This window comes from Balaenoptera physalus (assembly GCF_965194825.1).
Source record: "Balaenoptera physalus genome assembly, chromosome: 10".
Taxonomy (NCBI): Eukaryota; Metazoa; Chordata; class Mammalia; order Artiodactyla; family Balaenopteridae; genus Balaenoptera; species Balaenoptera physalus.
The window spans coordinates 106,423,611-106,450,863 of NC_138889.1; the positions used below are offsets into that span (position 1 = coordinate 106,423,611).

The 27,253-nt window shown below is 59.6% G+C and overlaps 2 protein-coding genes across 17 annotated transcripts in view; one reads left to right on the forward strand and one right to left on the reverse strand.

Annotated features, from left to right (window-relative positions):
• Nucleotides 1–861: 861 nt before the first annotated feature.
• SLC22A12 (solute carrier family 22 member 12) lies at nt 862–11,441 on the forward strand (the record flags this gene model as incomplete). Its single annotated transcript, XM_082477722.1, is given in 15 exon segments — nt 862–885; nt 889–1,257; nt 1,964–2,067; nt 2,564–2,718; nt 2,794–2,962; nt 6,056–6,150; nt 6,153–6,178; nt 6,342–6,457; nt 7,241–7,424; nt 7,428–7,455; nt 7,954–7,999; nt 8,001–8,066; nt 8,306–8,400; nt 8,403–8,508; nt 9,051–11,441. Coding segments are annotated over 15 exon segments (1,647 nt in total). The 3' UTR covers nt 9,115–11,441.
• Nucleotides 11,442–13,709: 2,268 nt separating this feature from the next.
• The window catches only part of NRXN2 (neurexin 2), a 109,784-nt gene continuing 96,240 nt past the window's right edge, over nt 13,710–27,253 (reverse strand). For 8 of the 16 annotated variants that reach the window (XM_082477314.1, XM_082477321.1, XM_082477323.1 and 5 more), the window contains one exon: nt 13,710–15,645. In XM_082477314.1, the coding sequence (XP_082333440.1) occupies nt 14,759–15,645 (887 nt within the window). In that variant the 3' untranslated portion in view covers nt 13,710–14,758. The remainder of the gene's footprint in view (nt 15,646–27,253) is intronic. The other 8 variants (XM_082477318.1, XM_082477316.1, XM_082477317.1 and 5 more) reach the window with 1 other exon arrangement.

Sequence of the window (27,253 nt, forward strand, 5' to 3'; positions counted from 1 at the left end):
ATTTGGGGAGGGGGCAGAGACCTTGGGGAAACACTGAACTTGAGGAACCCACGAGGTGTCTGGTGACACTAAAAGCCCCATGAAGGGCTCAGGAGGGGGTGACCGTAAAGGGGGGCAGCATCAATGACAGTGGACACGTACAAGTGAGGGGCCGTGGGTGGAGGGCTGGGCCACACTGGCTGGGATGTGTGGGCTTTGGATGCCTGCAGGTGACTCAGCTTACACGCACACAGAAGTCCTCACGGCGCACGATGTCATACCAGCCCCCAGATTAAGAGGACCCCGGGCAGTGCTTCTCCTGGGTCAGCCCTCAGCGCCGGCAGAGCCAGGCCAAGGGGCAGCAGGGATGCTGGGGGCGGCGGCAGCCTCACGGCAACCAGGGCAGAGCCAAGGCCTCCCAGCCCACACGGGGCAGGAGCTGCCGTGCCTTTGAATTTGCACCTCCCTCAGAGCCGGGTTAAACTTTGACCAAGGAAATGATTACTAACCCTTATTCCATAGTGTCACCTGGACACAGTAACTCCAGCTTGGGTGACTTCAGCCTCCTCTTTCCCCACTTCCCAAATTCAGCTTCTCCCAGAGATCCAGGGGCAGCTGCATCTCTGGGGAGATGCCGGTGGCTTCAGGGTCACACCTCACAGACTCAGGTCCCCGTCAGAGCCACCCTGGGTGACGGCGGCTGAGCAGGCGCTCGGATACCCGCGGGCAAGTCTGAGAAGCGGGCGCCACTGCCATGCCCCAGGTGGCCTGGCTGGCAGAGCAGGATATGCCACGGGGGAGGCAGGCCCCTCACATCAGCCCCTCTGCCCTGCGCTGGCCTCTGTGAAGTGGGCACCTCCACTGGCCCCCTGGGCAAGCTCCATGGCCTTTTCCGAACTCCCGGACTGAGTGGGCAGCCTGGGCAAGTTCCAGGTTCTCCAGATGGTGGCCCTGGTGGTCCCCATCATGTGGCTCACCACTCAGAATATGCTGGAGAATTCCTCGGCCGCCATGCCCAGCCACTGTGGCTGGGCGCCCCTCCTGGACAACAGCACTGCCCAGGCCAGTGTCCCCGGGGCCCTGGACCCTGAGGCCCTCCTGGCCGTCTCCATCCCACCGGGCCCCAACCAGGAGCCCCACCAGTGTCTCCACTTCCACCAACCACAGTGGCAGCTCCTGGACCCCAAAGCCACGGCCACCAACTGGAGCGAGGCTGCCACGGAGCCACACGTGGACGGCTGGGTCTATGACCGCAGCACCTCCACCATCGTGGCCAAGGTGAGGGCCTCCCCCAAGACCCTCCCCAGGTCCTAGCACCTTAGAGGCCAAAGTCACAGATCACAGTTGGCTGGACTCAAAAATGGCCCAGCCCCGGAGGGACCCGCCACCCCTGGCCTCCACACTCACAGGTGGCTTCTGGCTCCTCCTCGGCCACATTGCCCTACAGGGGTTGGTGGCAGGAATGAGCCTGCAGACGGACACTGTCCCCAGGCTGTGGAAGAGCGGGTGGTACTAGAGCAGGTCTGATGCCCAGGCGTTCCTGCGGCTGCAACTCGGGCAGCTCTTGCCACCCAGGAGTCTCAGGGGACTCAGGGGAGAGTCACTGGGTTCCCAGAGGCAGCATCCAGCAAATGTGGGAGAGCGGGAGAGGCGGCCCATCCCAGCAAGCGGGAAGGGGCCTCTCTATGGAACGGGAGGGAAGTGGCCTCGGGAAAGCGGGGAGGAGGTGCCAGCGTAGACTGGCTGCTGCGGAGGGGCCAGAGCAAAGGAGGCAGATGAGGCCAGAGAGGGCTTGACCCTGGACCTGTGGGCAGTAGGGAGCCATGGAGGGGCTTAGGCAAGGGGTGACGACCCCAGAGGTCACCAGGCCGGCCCCCCGGCCCCAGTTCCCTGGGCCTTCCCATGTGGCTCCTCTGCCCCCTCCTGCCCCTCCCACCTGGGCTATCCAGCCTCCTGAGCTCAGATCCTCCTCCTCTCCCACCAGGGGGACCTGATGTGTGACTCCGAGGCCTGGAAGCCCACGGCCCAGTCCATCTACCTGGCCAGGATCCTCGTGGGAGCTGCTGCGTGCCGCCAAGCCTCTGACAGGTGAGGCCCCCTTTCCCCTCACTGTTCCTGTGCTCCCAGACTCCCGTCCCTGACTGGCCCTGAACTGGCCTCTTGCAGCCGGTCCGGGGAGAAAACTCCGCTTGCAGTGGGAACACCTGCTCCGGGGTCTCGCTCTGACACCCTCCAGCTGTGCCACTGAGCAAGGCTCAGCCCCTCTCTGGACCTCGGTTTCACGGACCCTCCTCTGCGGCTGTGAAGGGTCATTGCCCTCATCAAACCTTCACTGCTAAAACCTGCTCAGCAACGTGCCTGCCTTCAGCTGCTGCTTGGCTGCCCCTGCTGACAGGGAGCTCACCCCCTGCCCAGGGCCTTCACTCCTGCCTGGGCCGCGGGGGCGCTGCCCACGAGCCCTCCCTCCACGGACGCAGAATGCGGGTCTGGCCCTGAGAGGCACTTTAGCACCGCTATGCTCAGCGGGCGAGCATAGGGTGGGCACACCACGGACCCGGCCGCCCTCCCTGTGTGTGTGCCGCAGGTTTGCGCTCAGGCTGGTGCTGACCTGGAGCTACTTTCCGATGGCCGTCTGGGGCACGGCAGCCGCCTTCCCCCCCACCTTCCCCGTGTACTGCCTCTTCCGCTTCCTGGTGGCCTTCGCCGTGGCGGGCGTCATGATGAGCACCGGCACTCTCCGTAGGTCCCCCGACCCGGGCCGTGCAGGGGAGGCTCGTGCAGGCTCCCAGGCTGACCCACTTGGTCTCCTTGCAGTGACGGAGTGGACATCGGCGCAAGCCCATGCCTTGGCAATGACTTTGAAAGCCCTGGGCTTCAGCTTCGGCCAGGTCCTGATGGCCGCAGTGGCCTACGGTGTGCGTGGCTGGGCGCTGCTGCGGCTGGCGGTCTTTGCCCCCTTCTTCCTCTGCTTCGTGTACTCCTGGTGGGTGCGGCCCTTCCCCCTCCTCGGAGGAGACACTGCCCACCCTCCACCCGGGGCGCAGAGGGCTGGGGTGCCGGAGGCCGGAGGGGAGCCACAGGGGCCTGGCACAGCCACAGCTTTACCCACTCAACCCGGGGCTTCTTCCCCTGCTCCTCCTGGGTGTCGCCCTCCCCCTGCTCATCCCACTCCCTCCCGCTTCCTTCCCATCACCTCTTGGCCCTTTCCCCTCTCCTGTCATTGCCTGCCTTGGCATGTGTGCCTCCAGGCACGTTTTCTGAGCCCCTCCTTCGTGCCAGGCATGGCAGCACTAGGCCAGATGGGGGGATGGGATGCAAAGATCCAACACACACACACACACACACACACACACACACACACACACACACACCACTCCCAAAACACAGCCGCAGTCAGCCTTACATACTGACATTATTGCTAGAGGACAAGGACCACAACCCAATTGTCAGAGGGGTCCCTGGTTCCGCCACACAGGGCTGACACATAGGGGAGGCTAGGAAATGTCTGCACTGCCCTGAGATAAATCAGGCACGGCCCTTACCAAGCTCCTGGCACATAGTAGGTGCACAGTCAATATTTGTTGGATGGATGGAGAGATAGATATATAGATAGATAGACAGATAGGCAGACAGATAGATGAGTGAATGGATGGGTGGATGGATGGATGGATGGATGGATGGATGAATAGGTGGATGGATGGGTGGATGGATGGATGGATGGATGAATAGGTGGGTGGATGGATGGATGGATGGATGGATGGATGAATAGGTGGGTGGATGGATGGATGGATGGATGGATGAATAGGTGGGTGGATGGATGGATGGATGGATGAATAGGTGGGTGGATGGATGGATGGGTGGATGAATAGGTGGATGGATGGAGGGATGGATGGCCCTTCAGGGTAGGGCTGAGCCTCGCTCATCACATACATATAGGCCCAGCACCTGGTAGTCGCTTGGCCATTGCAGCCACCGCAGAAAGGAGCACAGCAGAGGACCAATGGAGGACGGGGCACCTGCACCCGCACTACGAGGAAGGCTGGCTCCACAAATCTCTCCCAGCCCAACAGCTTGGAGCAGAAAAGTTCTTAATATGGAGCCTTTAGCAACTAATTTGCAGTCACTCTCCAGAGCAGGAGGCAATCACATCTCACGCAGTGGCTCTGAGAGAGGGCACTCGTACCTGACAGGTGGCCTTCTGGGATGGCAGACTGACCCCCATAACAAGAGGGTGAGGGCAAATGTCAGTGATGCAGATTCCAGGGCACCCCTCCTGGCTCTCTGTTGCTGACTCGCGGGGCTGAGCCCCACTTTCCTTGGCAGACAGGCCCACACAGGTGCTACGTGCCCACATGCAGTCATTACTCCGCTACTTCATCACTGCAGCAAACTGCCACCGAGCACCCCCATGGGTGGGGGAGTGGCTGCGCCGGGGCGACAGCGCTGAGCAGGACGGACAGGGTCACTGCCCACGTGGCGCTCGCAGGGAATCCCCTACATCCCAGCGTCACAAACCACGCTTAGGGTCTGACGCATCAGTGGCGGATGTGGACCCATCTGAGGATGGGACCCCCCGGCCCCTCAGCTCCCGCCAGCTCCTCTGCTTCTCTTCCAACCCAATTTCTCTTCGTGAGAAGCGTCTGCACACACAAACCCACTCCAATGACCCTGCCGCCCTCGCTCTGCTCCCCTCCCTCGGCCTCTGCACAAAAGGGCACCGATGCCCTCTCTCCGGGGACCTCACCTGTGCCCACGGCTCTCCCTCCAAACACTGCAGGCCCCCAACCCCCTCCCCTGTCCTGCCGCTCCGCGGCCTCCAGCCACCTGCGTGACGTCCCCATTACCAGTGTCTCGGCATCACAAACGTAGCATCTCCTTACCCCTGCTCCTCCCCAGGGCCTCCCCAGCGTTGATGGCAGGCCCCCACCCACAGGTACTGGAGTCGGAGTCGCCCTGACACCTCCCTCTCCCTCACGGTTGCCGCAGCCCAAGTCCAGCAGGTCACAGGGTCTTGCCAACTCTACCTCTAATGTGCGCTTGAGTCCCCCTCTCTCCCCTGCTCTGCAAACCCCCAAGGACCTCAGGGCCCCGGTGGCTGTGGAGCAGGCAGCCCTGCCCTGGCTACTGCTGGCAGGGGGGGCAGGGAGCGTGTCTGGCTGGGGGACCTGAGTCTGGAGGCAGGAGCCTGTGCGCGGTGGTGGGCACGGAGGGGGCTCCGAGGCCGGGATGGTGCAGGGGATCTGGGCTTGATGTTGAGGGGGTGGGAGGCAGGTTAGTGTTAGGGGCTGGGCCCTGCCACGGGGATGGGGCACTGGGATGCCTGAGGTTGACTGGCACTCAGGAGGCGGCGACTGTCCCCAGGCATGGGCGAAAGGGCCAAAAGTGAGGCAAGGGCAGTGGGCCGGTCGCCTGCGAGGGGCGCTGGAGGTGAAGGGCATTGGTGACTGATGGGTGCAGGTGGACGGGGCTGGTGATGTCAGGACCAAAGACCCTGCTGCAGGCCTGAGCCCCTTCCCTGGCGGGTGTGGACCTTTTTGCAGGGAGGGGCACCTGGGGAGGGGCCAGCTCAGGCAGGAAGGTGTGGCCATGGGGATAAACAGGAGGGCCGTGTGACATCGGGGAGAGGTGGACAGTGGGGGACCCTGGTGGGCTTGCAGGACTGCGGTCCTGGAGCCATTGGGGGCGTCCTTACTGCATGCAGGCCCACCAGCCCTGGTGAGGCCGGGGAAGGGCCAGGGGGTTGGGAAGGAGGCAGGAAGGAAGAACAGGGGACCCCAACCCCAGACCAAGAGAGGGAGGAGGGAGGAGGGAGAAAGGGTGGCCTGCAGGGGAAGGAGGGTGTCAGAGGGCCCGGCTTCCACAGCCCCGGAGCCCTGTGCTGCCTTCCCCCGACCTCAGCCACCCTGAGCCTCGGCTGCCAGTGAGGCCACCACTTTGGGCAGAAGGGGACAGAGGGGCAGTGAGGCCACCACTTGGGGCAGAAGGGGACAGAGGGGCAGTGAGGCTCACGCAGGCCAGGCCCTGGGGGCCACAGGCAGGGTCCGCCTCCCACTTTCCTCCCTCTCCCCCACCCCAGGTGGCTGGCAGGGTCAGCACGATGGCTCCTCGTTACGGGCAGGCTGGGGAGGGGCCTGCGGGAGCTACAGAGGGCGGCTGCCGTCAACGGGAGAGGGCAGTGGGGGACGCACTGACCATCGAGGTGAGGCGGGGCTGGGCCTTCACCCAGGACTCCACCCTCAGACCCTCTCCCTGTCCCTGCACAGGGCCCCTGGGAGACCGAAGGAGGGCCCTGGGCCCCCAGGCTGAGGGTCTTAGGGAGGAGGGCCGGGCTGATGCCCGCGCCCCGCCCCCGCCAGCTCCAGGTCTTGCTCTCAGCCACGCAGGAGGAGCTGAGTGTGGGCCAGGCTCCTGCCAGCCTGGGCACCCTGCTCCGCACGCCTGGACTGGGCCTCCGGACCTGTGTCTCCACCCTGTGCTGGTGGATGCCCCTTCGGCCCCCCCACCCCACCCGCGCCCCAGCCTCTGCCTCTGGCCAGCCCTCGGGCTGCCAGCAGCCAGGGAACCTGGAATCAGGGCTCTGGCTGGCATCCAGCCAGGGAGCCTCTGCTGCCTCTTCTGTTGGCCCCACTGGCCTGAGAGGGCCTCCAGGACCAGGCCTGCAGCACTGGTACCCCCTTCTATCAGTCAGGCTCCCGACAGGAAACAGCCCGGCTCAGGTGGGCTCAGGTCAGGGAGAGAGTCAATAGAAGAGATTAATAAGGAAGATTCATAACAAAGGTGCTGGGAGAGCTGCAGAGCCCCTAGGCAGAGGAGGCAATCAAAGAATTCAATGGCAGAAAGGCACATCCACCCTAGTTTGGAAGGACAAGAGAGGAGGGAGAGGTACTATCAGAGCCCAGGAGCCAGGGTCACCTGGCAAAGACTGACACCACTGAAGCCACAGAGAAAGGGGCTGCTCAGTGGAAGCTGGAGCCATGGAGGGGACACAGCCACTGCCTGACCTGGCGGCATCCAGAGCTGGGGAGGGAGCAATACCCCAGCTTCTCCCCTGGTCCCGCCTCCAGCCTCTCACCAGTGCCTCCCATTGGCCAAACCTCATGAGGAGGTGGCATTGGCAAGGGAACCTGGGAAATGTAGTCTACAGAGACCCCACCCCCCCACCCACCCTAGAGAGCCAGCAGGAGGAGGGTGGAAACAGGTCTGAGAACAAACCAGCAGCCCAATCCCCAGGCTGACTTCACCTGCCTGCCCCACCCCCCAGGTTTGCCTTTGGTTTCACCTTCTGCGACCCGGCCCTGGACCTGCAGGCCCTAGGCAGCAACATCTTCCTGCTCCACGTCCTCATCGGGGATGTTGACATCCCAGCCAAGACAGGCACCCTGCTGTTGCTGAGCCGCCTGGGCCACCGGCCCACACAGGCGGCATCCCTGGTGCTGGTGGGGTTCTGAATCCTGGTCGACATGCTGGTGCCCCACGGTAAGCTGGCAGGCTGGGTGCACATGGCTGTGGCCAGAGGCTCCCTACTGGGGAGGGCTTAAGCCACAAACAGAGAACCCTCGTCCCCCTCTTCAAGTGGGCATTGGACTAGAGCAGGGCCCAGTTAGGAAGGAGGCTGCCGGGGCATCTGGGAGAGATGGTGGTGGCCCGCACTGGGCAGCGGGTGTAGGATTGGATGGAAGGGGCAGCATCATGAAAAACTGTGGAGACAGAATAAGAACTCAGTGATGGATTGCAGGGATGTGGGAAGGCAAAGAAATGGAGGGGGTCGAGGAGGACTTCCAGGGTCTGGCTCTGGGTGTCTGGGTGGGAAGCAGAGTTGGGGGGCAGGGAATGTGGCCATGAGATCACTTAGGACACAGTGCATGTGTGGAATTTGGGGACACCCAGGTGGAGGTGACTAGCAGACACTTGGAAGGTCATGGAGGGACCCTGGGGCCTCTCCAGCAGTCCCGCTAACCCCATCTCTATCCACAGAGGTGGGGGCCCTGTGTTCAGCCCTGGCCGTACTGGGGCTCGGTGGGGGGGGGTGGGGGCGCCTTCACCTGCATCACCATCTACACTGGTGAGATCTTCCCCACTGTGCTCAGGTGAGGCCCATGGCGGGGGACATCTGGGCTGGGAGGGTGCCGTGGGGGTGGCCTCCCCCAGACCGGATGTTCCTGCCTTGAATCTCTCTTTCATGTGGTCTCAGGGCTGCCCAGGTGCATCCCAACCCAGCCTGACCCACTGCGCTTCTCTGGGCTGAGTAGGGCCGGGCCAGAGTGACAGGCCAAAGCCATAGGCAGGCAGACAGTATGGCCCCTCACAGGTGCATCTGTGCAGGCAGGATGACCGCAGTGGGCCTGGGCCAGATGGCAGCCCGAGGGGGAGCCATCCTGGGGCCTCTGATCCGGCTGCGGGGTGTACATGGTGCCTCCCTACCCTGCTGGTGTACGGGGCGGCGCCAGTGCTGGGCGGCCTGGCTGCACGGCTGCTGCCCGAGACCCAGAGCCTGCCACTGCACGACACTATCCGGCATGTGTGGAGCCAGTGAGCGGACCGTCCCCTCCACCCTCCGGAGAAGCCCAGAAGAGGGCACGCCTGGCACCCACCCCTACTGCTGGACAGAGGGAGAAGCAGAGGCCCAGAGAGGGAAAGGATTGGCCCAGGGTCACACCGCCCATCTTTGGGAGAGTGGAGACCAAGGGCTGGGTCTCCCGGCTGACAGTATGGACTTTGTCCCCTACCCTTCATTCCACCATTTGGGACCTAAATGCCCTAGCTACCCCCAGCTCCACCTCGAGAGAGATCAAGGGGAAGGGAGCGTGTAGGACTTTGTGAGGGGGAGAGCTGAGGGTGTGACGGCTGTGTTGGAGGTCCTCACAGGCCCCAGACTCTACTACTAAAGCCCCTAGACGTCTATCAAGGTTGTCAGTGTGCACCCATCCCCCACGATGTGCTCAGGGAGCTCAGTCCTGGGCCCCTGAGAGCAGGGCAGCAGTATCTCCTAAGTCTTCAGGACAGACACATGTCAGGGGTCAGGCGTGACTTGCACCCACGAGACATAACCCCTCCGTGCCTTTCCTGAACAGGGCAGTAAAGAAGGCAACACACAGCACCCAGGGGCGTCCTGTTCTGAAATCCACACGATTTTAGGCCTCCTGGGAAGGCTGCGATGGGATGGGATGGGAGGCTCTTCTCTGCGGAAGGAGAGCAAAGGCCTCGATTTCCGGAGGGCCGGGGGGCTGCCCTTCCAGCCGAGCCCAGCCTTTCACTAGCTGAGGCGCCGCCTTAAACACAGACGGGGCAAAGGATGGTGTGATTGGCAGGACGCTGCCCGGTACACCATCACCCGACCCTCTCTCAAGGCTGCCGAGAGAGAGAAAGGAGCAGGGGCCGGGCCCGACCCTGTGCTTCCTCACCGCTCACGCCCCTGAGCTCGGAGGCTGACCGTCAGCCGTGCCCTAAACCTCCCCAGCTTCTCACTCCACCCTGAGGGCTTCGCACAAGCACCTCAGCTTCGCCAGAGAGACGACCCCTCCCCATCCCCCTCGCTACCCCGGCCACGCGGCCAGGTCTTCTGCCTGGAGTGCTTCTGCCACCTTCTCTACCTGATAAATCCCCCACCTCAGCCTCCCAGACCCAGGGCATTGGCCTTGTTCTGGGGCCCAGCGCCCAACCCAAGTCTCCGGTGAAATTCTTACCGTGGCTGCGGCCACACGCCTGTCCCCCACCCCTCCGGCCTGTGACTCCCCAGAGGGTTGGGGTGGTCTGCCTCCCCGTGTCCCCAGCTCCCACACAGAGCAGAGGGCCATTGGTGCGAGGGAGATGAGAGAGTGAATAAAGGACTGTGCCTCCCCGACGCCAGTGATGCGCCCCCAGGGTCTGCCGGCACAGGGGTTGGGGACTTCCTCACTGGGGCGGCCCTTTCCCAGGCCAGCTCTCCTGTCCTGAGTGCCAGCCGAGTGGCTGCCTTTTCCAGCCTCTGCTGTGGGCCAGGCACCGTGCTGGACGCCTCAAGGCATCGTCTCGTTTCATCTTTTCCTGAACCCTTTGAGGTAGATGTTGCCCCATTTTACATATGGGAAATCTAAGGCTCAGAGAAACTGTGCCTGGGTGCCTGTGACACCCAGCTAGGAGGGGCAGATTAGGGGTCAAGCCCAGGTCCGAAGGCCTCCGGAGCCAGCTCTGGCCCCAACACCCCCAGCCTGCCCTCAGGCCTCACAGTCTGGGCATCCAATGATGCTTCTCGAGGGCAGGGCCTCCCTCTGAAAACCATCCAAAACCCCCTCACTGGCACCACTTATGGGGAAACCCAGTGCAAGGGCTCAGATGTAAAGGGATGGGCCCCCGAGCTCCCCTACCCCAGCTAACACACACATGGGTGCAGCAGGAGGCCTTTCCTGCTCAGCGGGGTCCCCGCCAGCTGCCCCATCTACTGAGTCACCCCAGACCTGTGCTCAGGTGGTCTCTGGTCCACCTGTGCCTGCGCCTCTGCTTCCAGGCACCTCAGCAGGAGGCTGCACGCCTCTACACCGACATACACACACACATCGGTGAGGTGTACACACGTGGGCACACACGTAACAGGGTCAGCAGGAAGCAGCTCCCTGGCCCCAGGAGATGGGATCACTCCCTGGCTTGGTCATATCTGCCTGGGCCTCTGGGGGATCATGTCCTTTAGCTGTCTTCCTGTGGCCACCCCTCAGTGAAGACCCCCAGAACAAAGGGGCTGGGTGTGGGGATCATGTTTGTAAAGATGCCCAAAGGTGAGATCTTGCCAGCCTGCCGTGGACCTTCTGTCTTGTCTGTCTGCCGCCCAGCTGAGCCCCAGCTGCCTTACTTACTGTTGCTTAGCATTCTCGGGGCCTTAGGGTATCCAGAAGCCTCCAGAAGGCAGACCCCAGGGCTGGTGGAAGATGGCCCCTCCTCTCCCCAGGGATGTCCTCCAGCTCACCAAGTGGTCAGAGCTGTCCCTCTGTCCAAATTCAGACTGGCCTCGCTCCTGGCCCTTCCAGGTGGTCACAGCCTTCCAGGACCCAGGGCCTACCTAATTCCAACATGTCACTCCTCACTTAACTCAACAGGACCTAGAAGCTGGGAGGTCCATGGTCCTGCCCCTCTGGGGCAGCTAGGGAGTCAGTGTCATCACTGTGGCGGAGTGGGCGCCCTACCAAGGGCGAAGGGGCCTCCCTCGGCAGCAGCCACAGGCCTGCAATCAGCTAGGTGCTACTACCCGAAAGGCAGGTCTTCACTTGGGACACACTCGCTCTTTTGATGCCCGTCCCAGTTTGCTCCTGGCCCCGGAAGCTGCTGGGCACCCTGCAGTGGTAGAGCCAAGGGAAGTGGGTGTGGGAAAGAAGATTCCACCACCACCCCTAGAGTCTCCGCCCCGCCATGGCAGGAGAGGCCTCAGGCAGCAGGCACAGGAAAATGCCTCAGGACCCGCTTTGGCCATTCTCCTGCCTCCAGCCAGGCCTGCAGCTCACCCAGGAGGGTGTGTGAGGGAGGACAGTGTCAGCAACACAGGCTCCATGTCCACCCCCAGGAGGAGGACATCCTCCCAGAAGAGCCCCAGCACTGGCTGAGCTTGTGTTCCCTCCCCTGGGGGCTTTCATGGCCAGTGCAGGTCTTCAAGGTCAAAGGCATCAGTCAGACTTCACTGCAAGCTTCTTCCCCAAACTCCATCCTTCCTTTCCCTCCCGCTCCCCCGGTAGAATCTCCTGACACATCCCTGCCAGTACCAGCTGTCAAGGAGCAGTGTGCCTGGAATTTCGGCCACCCCCCGTATGCTGTTTGGACTCTCCTGGGGGTCACTGCCAGCCCAGCCAGACACCAAGGAGCCCAGGTCCAGCCCAGGTGTTAAGTTCAATATCAGATGCACAGGATGAAGGAGCTAAGAGCAAGGTGACCATCTCTTACAGACAAGTGCACTGAGTCAGTGGCAGAGTCCGGGAATCTTTCCTCTTACTACCAAGTCCTTGGGTGGCAGGGCTCTTAGCTTCCTTACGCAGAGAGGAAAACAGCCAGTCCCACAGCCACACGGCAATGAGCCGGACTGGGGCCCATCCTTCCAGCTCCTGCACGCTCCCTCTTTCTGGCCCCCTACTCTGCTAGACTATTCAAGGCCACTCTAGAATTTCTGGAGTAAGGATGTTCCCTTCTTGATACCAAGGAAATCCTGCCTGCCTCTCTTTGCTTTCTCTTGCCAGTGGTGATGGGGGCAGGAGAACCTGAGCTAAGTCTCCATTCCTTGGACTGAGAGAGCAGCAGCAGAAGAGCCAGGGGCAAGGCCACCACCAGCACAGGAACAGGATGCCTTGACAAGCCTGCCTCAAGTCAGGCCTCCCCGCTCGGGCTCCCACAGAGGGTTAGAGCCGGCCTCGGTGGTGCTGATCTCCAAGACTGAGCAGCAGTCGGAGGCAAGCGGGGCCCAACCCTCCCTCCCGGTGGCTGGTTCAGGAGGGCAAGGAGACGCCAAGTCCATGGAAATCCACCCTCAGGGGCCGCTGGGGGAAGACTCGCTCTCCCACCCATGCTAGGACTTCGGGGTGGGGGGAGGACTGTCAGGGGCCACTGGGGCACAACCCATGGTGGGAAGGGTGGTCCCACGACAAAAGCTTCGTCCCAGGATGGAGGGAAGGAGGGGGAGATGAGGCGGCCCTGGGTGGGGCTCCTGTGGGCAGTGGAGCCCAAGGGCCCTCGGTGGGGTCCAGGCCTAAACACAGACCAGGCTTGTGAACCGGAAGATGCTGCAAGAATGAGCTGGCCGGCAGCAGAGCCGCCCGAGGTGGGAGCTCAGGAAGCAGAATAGGGCGGTGAAGGGCGACGGTGAGCCAAGAGCACGAGGAAGCAGAGCCAGGAGGGGGAGGCGAGACCCACCAAGCAGAAGGCAGAGGAGACCTGAGTGACAGAGCCTGGCTGAGTCCCGTGTCCAGTGGCATGGCGGTCCACCGTGGCGCCCCGGGAGACGCAGACCGACGCACGCTCTGCTTGCTCTCCCGAGGATGCCCAGGTGTGCGGCTCCTCGTACACAACCCCCATCTCAAGAGTCTCGGCTCCTTTCGACGGAGAGGCTTAACAAATCCAGACCCATCTCAGCATGTCTGGGACCATGAGCCTGTTTAGTGTCCCCGTGAAGAAGCAAACACCTGGTCTGAGGTGTGCTGGCTCTACTTCCACCTGCGGCCACAGGGGCTGCCCACGGTCAGCCAGTGGGGGGCAAGGCCCAAACCCTAGAGATGCAGAAGGGGCAGAGGCCGGAGTTAGGCGGAACTGGGGGCCAATCTGGACTCAGACACTGAGTTATCTTGAGATCTTGGACCAGCCACTGAAGCTCTTCCCACCCAGGAATAACATCACCTCCCCCAAGGGCTGGGTCAAGGCCAGTGCCCTGCACACACAGCCACCAGAGGGGCAGGCCCTCTTTAGCCACTAGGGGGCAAAACGCTGCTCCCGTCTCGGGATTTGTCCGCCCCCAGAGAAGCTAAGGTCCGTGGCCAACGGGACCAGAGACCAGTCATCGCTCACAAGCCTGGGGTCTGTTTGCTGTCTCCTTCCCCAGCCCGCTGGGACATGGGGGTGAGACAAAGACAAGCTGCCCCAAGGTACCCAAAGTCATGCTCAGCCCAAAACTTTGGGGGCTACTTACCAGCTCTCGTGGGCTCCAATTTGCACCCAGACCCCAGCCCAGAGCTCGGACCAATGTCCCAACAGCACCCAACCCGAACAAACTGCACAGGACAGTTGGATTTGGAAAGTTTTTGTTTTCTTTTCCCACACATTTCTGGGGTTGGGGTGTTTTCCAAGACTCAGACACATTTGTTAACAAAGAGAGAAAAAAAAAAAAAAAAAACTGGGGGAGCAGGGAGCCTGTGGGCAGAGAAGTGACCCCAGCAGTACGCGGGTAATGCCTGGCTCCCTGTCTTCCCTGCTGCCCGCGCCCAATGGGTGCCACAGGCTGCTGCTCGCGATATCTAGATTAATTGTCTTCAATATATATCTGCATTTGCCTTTCCCCTCCCACCCGCCCCCCACCCTGCTCCTCCAGCAGCTTCCCCATCAATGCACGTCGCCCGGCGGCACACAACAGAACAGGTCTTCCCACGCTCGAGCCCCTTCCCTGGGCGGAACCAGGCAGGCACCTCCTCCTGGTGGGCGGAGCCATGGCTCTCGGGGCCATCCCGGCCCCGCCCCCCGCTGGGACGCTCCGCCCACCCTCCCGCCCTTCTCCCACCGACTCTGGAAACCCAAAGGGAGGAAAGGAAGGGGGAAACCAGACACACACAAAAAGGAGAAGTGGGGAAGGAGGGTGGGGACAGAGAGACACAGCAAGCCTGGGGTGGGGACTGGAGGGCTTGGGAAGAGAAGGAAGGCTGGGGGAACAGAAGGAGGAGGAAGAAAAATGGAGGAAAATGAACAGGACGAGTAGTTGACACTGTACAAAACCCCCAGTCTTCCTTCCCTCCCAACCCCACCAAAATAAAACTACCCCCCTTAAAAAAATAAATCAACCCAGGGCTGTGAGCACGTGCCCTGCCCGATGGGCGCAGAGCTGAGAGGGACAGACAGCCCCAGGACGCACGATGACTCCGCGCCGGACGGACGGCAGGAGGAAGGGGACGAGCACGGGGTTTTCCTTTTTTTTTTTTTTTTTCATTTTTTTGCGTTTCCTCTTCGTGAGAGAAGTCTGAGGCAGCCAGGGAGTGGGTCCCCAGGGCCCCGGCAGGGAGAGGGCCGCACCCTCCTCTCGGGCCCTCCCGGGAGGGGCAGTTGGCAGTGGGGCGCGGTGCCGGGGGGCTCAGACGTAATACTCCTTGTCTTTGTTCTTCTTGGCCTTGCTGGGCGTCTTGGGGGCAGCCGGGGCCTTCTCTTTCACCACCGCCCCGTTGCTCTGGGCCGAGTTACTGATGTAGTTCCGGCTCTGGTCCACCTGGTAGGAGCCCTCGTCGCGGTTGCGGTACTTGTACATGGCGTAGAGGAGGATGAGGATGCAGAGCGCCGCGGCCGCCACGATGCCCACCACCATGCCCGTGGTGCTGCTGGACTCCCGGATCACCTCCACTGCGCCCGGCGGGCCCCGCTCCCCAGGCCCCGTGGGGTTGGCTGTGGGCAGATGGGGGAAGCCGGGGGCGGAGGTCACGCCGGGGTGCAGGGGAGGGGGCCTCCGCGGCTCGAAGGACGTGGGGGCCCCGGGCCCCAGGGGTGGGTTCTCCAGCAGGGGCTGCAGCGGGTCTCGGTGGTTCATTTTGCCCGCTGGCAGGTTGGGGGCCGGGGCGGAGGGGGCGAGCAGCACCCCAGGGGCGCCCGTGGCCCCATCTGTCCTGAGGTTGGGCCGGGGGGCGGGTTTGCGGGGGGAGAGGAGGGTGGTGCGGTCCGTGACCAGGGGAAAGGTGGTGTAAAAGTCCTCGTCGTCCGTGGGGGGGAGGCTGGAGTCAAAGACCTCCCCGGAGGCAAAGCCCGAGGCCTCGATAGGCTCCTCGCAGTCGCTGTCGTCCTGCTCGGCCTGGCATGGGCCCCCGGCGGGCGGGCGGCGGGCCGCGGGCGGGGGCAGGGTGTCTTGGGTGGCACCCACGCCCGTGAGGAAGGGGTAGAAGGTGGGGGGTGGGGGCACGAAGGGGGATCGGGTGGCCACGGGAGGGGGGTCTAAGGAGTCCTCCGTGATAATGGGCAATATTAACTCTCCTCCTAGAACAAGAGAGAGAAGAGAAAAGACAGGGCGTCAGCGAGGGCCGGGGTGCAGGCGGCCGGCACAGAGAGAGAAACAACAGCCTCACACACCCAAATCGGTTCCAATTGGCTTTGGCGGAGACTAGAGCGGGCTGGGCCCGCCCGCCAGCCGGCCGGAGCACTGCGCTTTAAGCGGGCAGCGGCTCGGATGCCCTGGGCACCCCACGCACGGGCTCTGTGGCTCTCTGGGTTTTGGTCTTTTGTTTGTCTTAAGAAACCAAAAGGAAAAGAAAGGAAAGGAAATAGAAAAGAAATGGAAAAAAAAAAAAAGAACTCTACTGGTTTAAGGCTTTAAAAACAGATACGAGAGCAGCATTTAAACAAACCTAACAACAATATCTTTTAGGGTTTTTTCTGGGTTTTTCTCTTTTTTTTTTTTTCTTTTGTTTTTAAAAAAGAAGATAGCATACCACGGAATTCAGGCAACTTACATCAACAAATAGGCCGTGTGATTTTAGCATGAAGAAAAAAATTACAAACAGAGCTGTGTAAGCGGGTTCTCCCGGAAAAAATAAGAAAAAAACAACTTTTCCGTACAACGTTTCCTGTCTATCTGTTTGGTATCTCCCTCCCTCACTCTTCTCTCCCTGAACAACTTGCTTCCTCCAGTATACTCTCTCTCCTCCCTCACTTGTGCCCTCTCCCCCTCATTAAACACAAAGCTGAAATCTGCACAGTGAAGGCTTGCTACCACCACTTGGTGTCAGCGTGTGGGGGAGGGAGGGAGCAGTGGGAAGGAAGGCTTGGGGAGGAGGTACGTGACAGGCAGCTGTGTAGGAATTGCCTCATGGGCGAGAGGACTTGGGAGGGGATGATCATGGGAAGGGGCTTTGAAGGCTAACTGCAGGTTGGTCATGGGGAGAGGAGAACTGAAGGTGGGAGGTGACGAGGTCCATGAGGAAGAGCTGGCAGGGAGACACAGGCACATTGGAGGAGGGTCCTGTCCTATAGGACTTTGGGAGTGGTGGTGAGAAGCCATGTCGAGGTAAGGAGGTGAGGAAGGACAGGGAGTGGGTGAGGGAATTGGGCAGGGACACGTGATTCTTGAGCTAACCCTAAATCCCCAACTTTCTCTTTCTTCACCCTCCACCTCTGACCCCCACTAACTTCCCCCCTCCCCCTCCCCAGAACCCCCATGGGCCGCCAGGACCTGGCCAGGGCTTGACAGTCTCTGGCCCTCTTATTATTGTTAAAACAATAATAAAACAACGGAAAGAAGAAGAAAGCAAAAAAAGAAAAGAAAATACATACACAGCCATCTGGGAAGGATGCACTTGCTAATATAGGGCCCAGGAGAACTACTGGGGAGGGCCTTTGGGGTGGGGGTGTAGGTCTCCTCACTCCCTAGGTCTGATAACTGGGGTCCCCTGGGCCAAAACTGCAATTCCCATCAGCCCCAGAGAGTGAGAATTACAACTCCCATTAGTCCTTACAGGGGTGTGGGCCACAATTCTCATCAGCCCCTGGGTCAACAACTACAACTCCCATCAGCCCCCTGGGTCCCCTCTCAAACGAAAGCACTGCAACCCACTGCTCTGGGGTAGAAGAGAGCTGCAGCCCTGGGTCTAGGTGGCTGGTGGAAGGGCTCCCTCCTCTTGGAGGGGCAGCTCTGGGCCTGGTAGGGGCTGTAGGTTTCCTCTCTAGCTCTCCCTCCAGCAGAGCTCAAGCCCCGCCCCCATCTGAGTGCAGCTCCCTGGTCTCTCTGCAGGGTTTGATCTTCAGAGATCACACCACAAGCCTCCCACCCGCTCCATGGGCGGCTTCTCAGGGCTTCACTGACAGACCCCTCTGCCCCAGTGCATCCAGGCCAGCCATGTGCCACCACCACCACACCTTGGCACCTCTTCTCCTCCTCCCCCCACCCAAAGCGCTCTGGTCTCCGCCCTGCTGTTCAAACACCTCTGCTGATCCTTCAGATCATGAGCTCCAGCAATCTGGCAGAGCTGTCCTTGGCCACACTAGCCAGCTCAGCCAAGATCTTGCTATTGAACTCACAGCCTTGCTGAGCTCCTCAGGCTGCTCTCCCCACCAGGCTCCAATCTCCCCCTGGACAGGGGCTCACCTGCACCCCAGATGGTGAAGCCTCAGGGCACCTGGCCTTCCACCGGCTCAGCCACACTGGAAAACTGAGCCAAGAGCAGAGAAGCATGTTTTGTGGGGCTGGGACTGTGCAACCCCGGCTTTTTATGGAGGAGGATACTGAGGCCTTGGGGCGGGCAGGACTTCCAGGGTCCTCCACGTGTCACTGTCAGGCTACATGAATGAATAGACTATCCAGTCCCTTCTGTGGCTCTCAGAGGCCAGGCGAGGGCCAAGTCTCACAAGGAGCCCCGGAAGGCCTGACTCATCCTCCCCACGCCTGCAGGAATCTGCTAGGCTGCTTGACTCTTGGCTTGGATTTTAATGTGGGAGGCCAAGACCTGTTCTGTCATTAATTCCTGTGTGACTGTGGGCAAGTTTCTTTCATTTTCTGGGCCTCAATTGCCTCATCTATAAAATTAGGGTATTGGGCTCCAGGCCCAGGGTGAGGCCAAGGCCTGGATTCCAGCCTATGGATGAACATAGCTTGTCCTCCCATCCCCACTGAGCCCTAGACCCACCAAGGATGGCCCAGCAGCCTGACCCCTGCGTAAGTGGCAAACTCAGCTGTTCGGTCTCAGGAGGAGGCTGGTAGCTCTTCGAGTGGTGGCATCTGGACCCAACCATGACAAGGTTCCCTTCCCTGTGTGGACCCTGAACACATCTGGGGTCCTCACTGCTGGCCCACACCACCTGCCCCCTTCCTGACCTTTGCCTTCTGTTCAGAACACCTTTCCCCTGCTGCTATCTCATTCATCCTTTGAATCCAACCAAATACCTCCTCTTCCAGGCAGACCTCCAGAGGCTCCACCCTTCCTTGGGTGCCTCTGACACCTTGTCCCTATTCTGTCCTGGAGGCACAGGTTTGGACTCACTGCCAAGGAAGGCCCTTGCTGGGGACACATCATGGCCCAGAGGGGCTGATCAGGCCAATCAGGGCGCAGACCTTGGCTTTCTATCCTTTTGCTCACCTCCCCGGTAGATGAGGGTGTACGGGGGCTTCAGGCCTTGGACCACAGACAAATCCTGCTCAGCTGAGCGCCCCCCCTCCCGGCAACCGACAACCATTTGCCCCAACTCACTGGTTCCTTAGGTCCTTGGGACACACAGGCTCCCATGGTCCCCCTGTGCAGCCTCCTGCTTCCCCCAACCCTGCTTCCAGAGCCCTCCCAGGCCTGGTCATATTGACTTCTTGGCCCTGCCCTTCAACCCCAGCCAATTCCTGGCCTCCATCTCTGGGTCTTGGTCCTGGCCCTGCATCCCCAGCTCCTTTGGGGACTTTCCCTGGCCCGAGGCTTTGACAGCATCTCCTGAGGGTGTCCTGCCCTCACTCACATCCCCCACGCTGCCACAACTGCCCCTTGGTGTCCCCTTCTCCTGGCCCTGAACATCAACCTGCACCTCCCCCGCCACTTCCTCCCTGGGCCCTACACCCTTCACCACAAGATGACACACTACTGAGACCCCACGCTGCCTTCCTTCCCCAGCTCTCACTCAGGTCGGCCTGGGCTCTGTGGCAGTGAAGTCACACACAAAGTAGGGTACCAGATTTTCCTGGGGTCATGCAGGAAGGGTCAGGCAAGCTTGCCCCAATGAGGAGTTAGTGGGGCCTGGAGGAGGGGAGGGACCCTCAGAGATTTCTCACTGCAGAAGTCCAACTGGGGGCTCCCCAGGCCGCCCCTCCCTCTGGGCTTTTGGGGGTGCAGACTCATGAAGACTCATGGTGCCTGGGACCCTGGGTCCAGCTCTATGCCAGGGGTGCACATTGGGATGGGGTGCCCCTAGGGGTCTGATAAGGACCCTGGGCAGCCTCCCTCCCCTCCCCCACTTCAGGCAGCTGCAGCATTTGGGAAATATTCACAGGAGCACTTATCATAGACGCCACCCACCCTCCGCTCCTAAATTGAATTTCAGTGCATGTCAGTTCCGCTTACTAAAAGGAATTCCATTCTGGCCAAGGAGACCACAAGCCATTCCCAAGCATCCTCCTCCCCCAGCTCCCCTGCCTCTGGGGGCTGCTGGGCAAGCAAGCTGGGCCCTTTCTGCCTTTAGGGCAAAGAAGGCCCTTGACTGAAAATCTACCCAAGAACCCCATTCCCACCCAAGCAAGATGTGCCCACCCCCAAAGAAGCATCTAGAACTGAGGCTGAGCGTCAGAGACTAAGCAATCAGCTGCCTGAGGCCTCATCCGCCAACGCTGGGTGCCCTGCCCAGGCTGTGACGGCAAGAAGGCCACTAGTCCACAGGGCATTTCATGTGGATTAGAAACACGGCAGACCCTCAGTGTGGCCACAGCCCTGCAGGTGCACGATTTGGCAAACAGTATCTCTGTGCAAAGCTGGAAAAAGGCATTCTGTTCTCCTGGTGGACACAGCCCCGCTCCAGGGCGCAGGACACACAGCTTGGCAAGCGGAGCACTGGCTAGATTTCAGCCCTTACTCACCTGTTCCAGCAGAGAACAATCTGTGCAACTGTGTGCAGTGGCCTGAAGGGTACCACCCCTCCCCACCCGGAAACCCACACACAGCAAGGGCAAACGCCAAGGTGGAGTCAAGGTCAGAGACAGTGAAGCACCTACTGTGTGCACGCACGTGCACCCACCCCTCTGACGGTCTGTTTCTGCGCACCTGGGCATGTGTCTCTAAGCATGTGTGTGCGTGTGTGCATGTGTGCGCGCGCACGAACCTCAATGTATCTGAGCACATGAGCATGCGTGTCAGCGAGTCTTAGCGGACGTGCGTGCATGTGAGTGAGCCTGTGCTCTGTACGTGGTTTGTGTGTGGTCCGCCTGCCTCTAAGCCTGGGTCTGAGCTCGTGTGTGCATGTGAATGCATGAATGTGTCACTGAGAACATGTGAGCATGCCACCATGGGTCTGAACACACGCGGTTGTGCCTCTGTGACCACCTCCTTCCCTCGGGCAGTGAGACTACATTTCCCAGCATCCCTTGCAATTAGGTGTGGCCACAGGAGTGAGCAGTGGGCAGTGCCAGTACCGGCCCATAAAAGTTCCAGTGCCCGATCCTCCGCACTCCTTCTCCTCCTTCCAGTGACCTTGCAAACCACATGTTGAAATGGAGGAGCCACAGATGGGAGGACTCTGGATTCCCCAAGCACTCCTTGGGGCAGAGCCACCTGCTGGTCAGGAGCACACAGGTGGGGCTTCACCTGAGTCAGAAACTTCCCCTGAAGGACCCACTGAGATTTGGGGGCGGTTATCTGTTACAGAAACACGTTACCTTAACTAATACAGACACAGCCAGAAGTGGGTGTCACTTTAACAAAAACCTGTGGCCCTCAGGTAACAATTCAAGGAAATGGATTTGGAGGCTGGAAAGATGCAGAACCACATAATGCAGCGGCAGGACACCTGGCACCAACCGTTGCTTGGGACAGGCCACGTGCTTACTGAGGCTGAGGCACTAAGGGAAGGTGCCAGGAAAGTCGGAACGACAATGCCGGCTTTTACTTTCTGTGTTTGGTAACATATTACAAGAAAGAGACAACGTTAGACAAGAATTGGTGCGTTTGCAACAGAGATGAAGGGACCAGAGAGAGCCCAGAAATGCGGGGCCGGCAAGTGTCAGAAGAACCACTGCCCCCAAACCCCAAATCTTAAGAGAGAAGACTGGAAACGGCTTTCAGGGATAGTGGCCCAGTGACACTTCCACCTGAAAAACGGGGCTCAGCCTTGCCTCAAGGATCACACTAAGGGTGTGTCTCCCCACCTATTGTTTCAAATGCCCTCAAGATAGTCACCACTAAATTAAGAGATGGGGCAGAGAAACAAGGAAATAAACAGGCTTGAGAATTATGTCTAGGAGAGAACGCTGAGTGTCGTTCCGTTGACTGTTTGAGCCTTAAAACAACCTTTGGGCCCCCAAATATGCACGAGCAGGAAGAGGGCCGTCAAGGCTGTGGGACCTCCAAGGAGGTCATTTCCCCAACACCCACCCAGAGATGGCCATGGAGGATAAGGACTGGGAAGGATCTGCCAGAGGGCAGCACCAGGGCCCCAGACAAAGGACAGGGGAGTTTCTCCCAGACAGCAGAGGTGGGGATTCAGGGAGGAACTTCCTGAGGGCAGAGCCTCAAGCTGCCTGCTGGCTGGATCTTCCCAACACTAGGAACTACAAGCTGCTATGAACCCTCCATCCTTCCCTTTGGACGCAGGGTTTTATGGTGGTGGTTTTCTCTGGCCCATCATGGTATTCTGGGTGTGTGTTGGGCTGTATGGGCAGTGAGATCAATTATCCTTTTAGTTCATGGGTATCCAGACCACATGTGGGTACCCAGGAGCCAAGTCCGGACCCAATGGAGTGGGTCCATCTCCCAGACATCCTCACCTCTGAGATGACTATCCTAACCGGGTAGGGCTTCGGTGTCTCCCCTGGGGAGGAGTGGGTGTGCTCTGTCGGTGGGGGGAACAGTGGACTGGATCGTTGGTGACCCAAAGCCCAGACTGTGGCAAATAAATGGCTAGCTGGTCACCAAATCTGTTTTTGCTTCCTCCTGGACTGCCTGGAAGCTAGGTCGTGCCACATGACCGAGCTCTGGAGAACAGAATCAGCAGGGCCCATGCACACCTCTTCCTCCCAGGCCTGGCCCACAAACCCTCCCCTTCATGCCCCTCCCTGCTCATCCCCTTCCACCACAACTCGGGAAGTCATGGTGAAGATGGTGCAGCTTCAAGGTGGAGACAGACCAGCCCTGAATCGGCGCTCTGAAAAGAGCTGCTCACCTAAATGTCCATCAACAGATGAATGGATAAAGAAGATGTGGCACATATATACAATGGAACATTACTCAGCCATAAAAAGAAATGAAACTGAGTTATTTGTAGTGAGGTGGATGGACCTAGAGTCTGTCATACAGAGTGAAGTAAGTCAGAAAGAGAAAAACAAATACCGTGTGCTAACACATATATATGGAAATCTAAAAAAAAAAAAAAAGGTTCTGATGAACGTAGGAGCAGGACAGGAATGAAGACGCAGACGTAGAGAATAGACTTGAGGACATGGGGAGAGGGAAAGGGTAAGCTGGGACGAAGTAAGAGAGTGGCATTGACATATATACACTACCAAATGTAAAATAGATAGCTAGTGGGAAGCAGCTGTATCGCATGGGGAGATCAGCTTGGTGCTTTGTGACCACCTAGAGGGGTGGGATAGGGAGGGTGGGAGGGAGACGCAAGAGGGAGGGGATATGGGGATATATGTATACATATAGCTGATTCACTTTGTTATACAGCAGCAACTAACACACCATTGTAAAGCAATTATACACCAATAAAGATGTTAAAAAAAAAAAAAGAGCTGCTCACCCATCAGGAACAGTGTTTATAACTTTACGTGAAGGAGAAGTCAATGTCTGTGTGTTTAACCACGGGTGTTGAGAGTTTCTCTGTTACAACAACTAGTGTTACCTTAAGACACGTTGGGATCTGAACATATTTGTGCCTCTGTGATTCTGAGCTAGATGTGTGGGTCTGAGCAAATGTGTCTGTGCCTGTGGAATTAAGCATGTGTACGCCTCTGAGGGCCCTGTGTATGTGTGCACGGGGCAACGCCTCGGTAGGGATGGGCACATGTGGGCTGAGTGCATGAGGCTGCTTCTCTGGGTCTGAGCACACGTGGGCTTATATGAAGCCGAGTACACATGTATGTGTGGGTCCTTGTGGGTCTGTGTGCTCACGTGGTGAACACGGAAGCATGCATTTTACTGTGTCTGAACAGGTGTGATTGGCCTGAGGGTCCACGGATATGTGAGTGTCCTTCTATGTGGAGCTGCATGTGTACCTCTAAGCATATGAGTAAGTACACCAGCAGCTGTGAGCGCCCGTGTGAGTCAGTGTTGGCCTGACTCTGCGTGTGTGTGTGTTCACGTGTGTGTACACCACCGTGGGACTGAATACGAGTATGCATGCCTTGAGGGGTCTGAGCATGTGTGTGTGTGTCTGAGCATAAGGCATGCACATCAGAGTGAGCCTCGGAAGGTCTGAGCTGAGGTGGGCCTCCAAGGGTCTCCTTTCCTGGGGCGGTGGGGCAGGGGCGCAGGTCTGTGAGTCTGAAGAAATGTGTGTGTGTGCGTGGACCCCTGGGTCTGGGCACACATAGCCTGCCTGAGGACGCACACACGTGCGCCCTCATAGCCCTCAGCACACACGTCGGTACACGAGGATATGCCTTTGAGGATGTGTGTGTCTTAGAGTACGTGAACAGATGTGCAGGCGACTGTAGGTCTGAGCCCGAGTGTATGCGTGGGTGGTGCTGTGACACTCATGCACCTCTGTGAGCCTGGGCGCAGACGTGTACATCCCTGAATTCACACGCCCACGTGCGCATGGGTGTGCCTACATCTCAGAAGGTCTGCGCGTGTTTTATACGTGCCTGCTCTGAACACGCACACACGCACCTGTGATTCTGAAACATCTGTGAGCGTCTGTAAGTCTGAGCTCACGTGGAGGATTCTGTGGCCTGAGCACATGTGTGAGCATGCGTGTGATGCAAGTGGATTTGTACACGTGTGTGTGCCTCTGTGAGCTGAGTGTGGATGTGGAATTCTGAGAGTCTGAGGATTCGTGTATGCCTGGGCCTCGAGGGTCTGAGCACATAGGTGTACGTGTCTCGTGAGTGTGTGAAATATGCAAGTGCTTCTAAGCACGTGCATGTGATTCTGAACATCTGGTCTACTCCTCGATAGATGTGCGCATGTGCGCTTCAGGGGTCTGTGTGTGCATGGATGTGCAGCTGTGAGCACATGCAACTGCCTTGGTGGGTTGAAGACATGCTGCGTGTGCACCCTTGTGCAGCTGAGCTCGTGTGTAAGTGTCTAAACAGGCAGACACCTGTGAGTCCACATCTAGGCGTGGAGCCCTAAGCCCACACATGCAGGACCGTAGCTCTGAGCACACGTGTGTACCTCTGTGAAAATGTGCACATGTGTATGGGTTTGTCCGTGTTCATCGGACTTCTGGGGCTCTGAATACGTGCGTGTCTCTAGATCTAAGCACCTTGTGCCTCTTTTGCTCTAGGCACAAATGGTGTGTGTGCCCTTCAGGTCTGAACACATGAGTACCTGTGGAAGTGGATGTGCGTGAGCTTGCTGGTAGGTCCATAAATGTTTGTGCCTGGATGTGGGCGTGCCTCTGGTCAGACACGAGTGTGCATGTAGCTGGGTTCCTCTGTGGGTCTGAGTCTGTGTGTGCACTTCCTATGTGTCTCGAGGGGCGCAATTCCTACCGGGGCGCATAACACAAGGTGTGGGACAGGCTGGCTAAGGCAGCGAGGGGCGTTGGGTCACGTTGCCTACGAGGCGGGGCAGGTCCCCATAAAGGCACTCCCGTTCAAAAGAAGTTAAACACCGTGTCCATCAACACAGTACTCTTGGCTGGGCTGCCAACCTCAGGTAAAATAACTGCTAGATGATGGGCTCTCCAGGCTGGGGAGGCTGGGACCGGGGGTCTGTGGAGGGGTCCAAGTCAAGGGAAGGTGTGAAACATTTCAGGGATGACCCGAGGCTTCACACCTGGACCCAGGAAGGAAGAGGGGTGCAAAGAGCCTGGGGTCAGCCCCTGGGTAGCTGCTGTCTCCAGCCAGGCTGCCTCCAACTCTGACGCTGACCTTGGAACCCAAGGAGTCCTGGTCGTCTGCTAGAGAAAAAGCCTCCCTGCACTGGGGGCACAAGAGGCTCTGGCCTGAGTCCCCTCCCTCTCCAGGCGGCGTGTATCACAGTCTAAATCCGCCTGAGGGACCCTTGGAGTCATCTTGGTCGTTGTCTGGCCTCCCATCAAGATAAAAATCCAATTTAAGCATTTCAGGGCAGTATGAGCGTGGAGGTGCAAACATACGCGATGCACATCTGCGGGGGAGCCTGTGGGTTGGGTCGGTTTTCTCTGGGGGCTCAAGCATGCACTCTGCCCTCCCTCCCTCTTATTTTTAAAGCTGGGTGCTGGGCTGGCCCGCCAGCCTCTCCCCATCCCCCAGCTTCCATTCCTCCTCCACCCTCCTTGTCCCCTCACATACTTGGCCCTTTGATGCGGGGAGGGCAGCTGACCCGCCCACTTCAGCTCCTCCTCACTCCGTGGTCCCAACACAGCCTAAAAGAGCTCGGCCCACCTGTGCACACGCTCAGCATCACACCCAGGCCCCGGACAAGACCCTGCGCTGGGGCTGGGAGGCCAGAATTTTGGTGGACAGGATGCGGCCTTGGGGTAGCCCAGTGTGCGCTTCCCGGCCCTGCATCATGGCCAACTGCAGGGTCCAGGGAGAGCAGAGGCTCCTCCTGTCACCCGGCAGTTCCCACCCCCGAGTGTGCAAACACGTGCAGCGAGGCCAAGCCGGGCCTTTTTCTTGTGACCGCACAGCCTTTTGTCCCCAGAGTCCCATCCCGGGGCTCTCAGGGGACCATTTGTCACAGGCACTCCCCGCAGGCCTGGGCTTGAGGTACTGTGTCCACCTATAGGAAAGCCCCACCAGTGACTAGGTAGGGGGAAAAGCAGGGTGCAAGGAGAGTGCTGTGTCGAAGCTGCCAGATTCCCAGAGCCTCCCAAAGCAGCGGTGGGGTGTGAGGGTGCATCCCTGAGCCGAGATCACCCAGTGAGACGGAGGGGAGAGCCCCCAGCAGTGGAGGGTGTCTGTCCAGAAAGCACTGGTCCTTGGCTGTGGATGAGGAGGGCTTTCCAGCCCAGCAGCCGGGGGCTCCCCCAAGGACCTCAGGGCCCAGGACTGCCAGAACAAGCCCCTCAGCTCTGGCCTACTGGGGGGACACGGAGCAGTCAGGCTTCAGCCTCTGGGCCTGGCGGCCGGCGCCCCGGAAACCTCTCTGCCCTTGGTCTCTGGAACCGGAGCCTCTGCTCCAAGGCTGCAGGGTCTCCTGGCTCTACTCACACTCCTTCCTTGGTTGCAGCCCACCCTCACCCTCAGCCCCAGAGTGTCTCTTCTGGGGCTGGCAGACCCCCTAGGCTCATGCTCAGGCCAGATTCACAGGATATGCCCAGGTCACACTGCCCACCTCAGCTGACCCCATCACCCCCCGCCCCGACCCTGTAGGTACCTGCCCCAACCTCCAGCCTTCCAGTACCAACAGCCCAGGTGCCACACACTGCAAAGTAACGGAGAGAAGTCTCTGGAAACCCAAGCAAGGGATGAGGCTCCCAGGGGCTCATCCAGGACACCACCAAGCCCACGCGATCCCACTGGGAAATCTGGTCACATCCAGTCTCCCTCCATTCCCATGGCCAGCCTCAAGCACCAGGACCTCAGCTCCTCGGGCCCTCCGTCCCCTCAGCTCCTCCCAGCCACCGCCCACCTGTGCAGAGGCACCCCCTGTGCCGCTCCACACCCCACACTTCTGAGTCGGCACCCAAGGCCCACCCCTGCCTTGCCAATCTGGTCTCTCTCTCTCTGCGGCTGCACCCTTCTCTCCAGCTGGAAGCATCAAGCAGGACCCTGGAATGCCTCCCCCAGTAAGCCTTCCCTCCCAGCTCT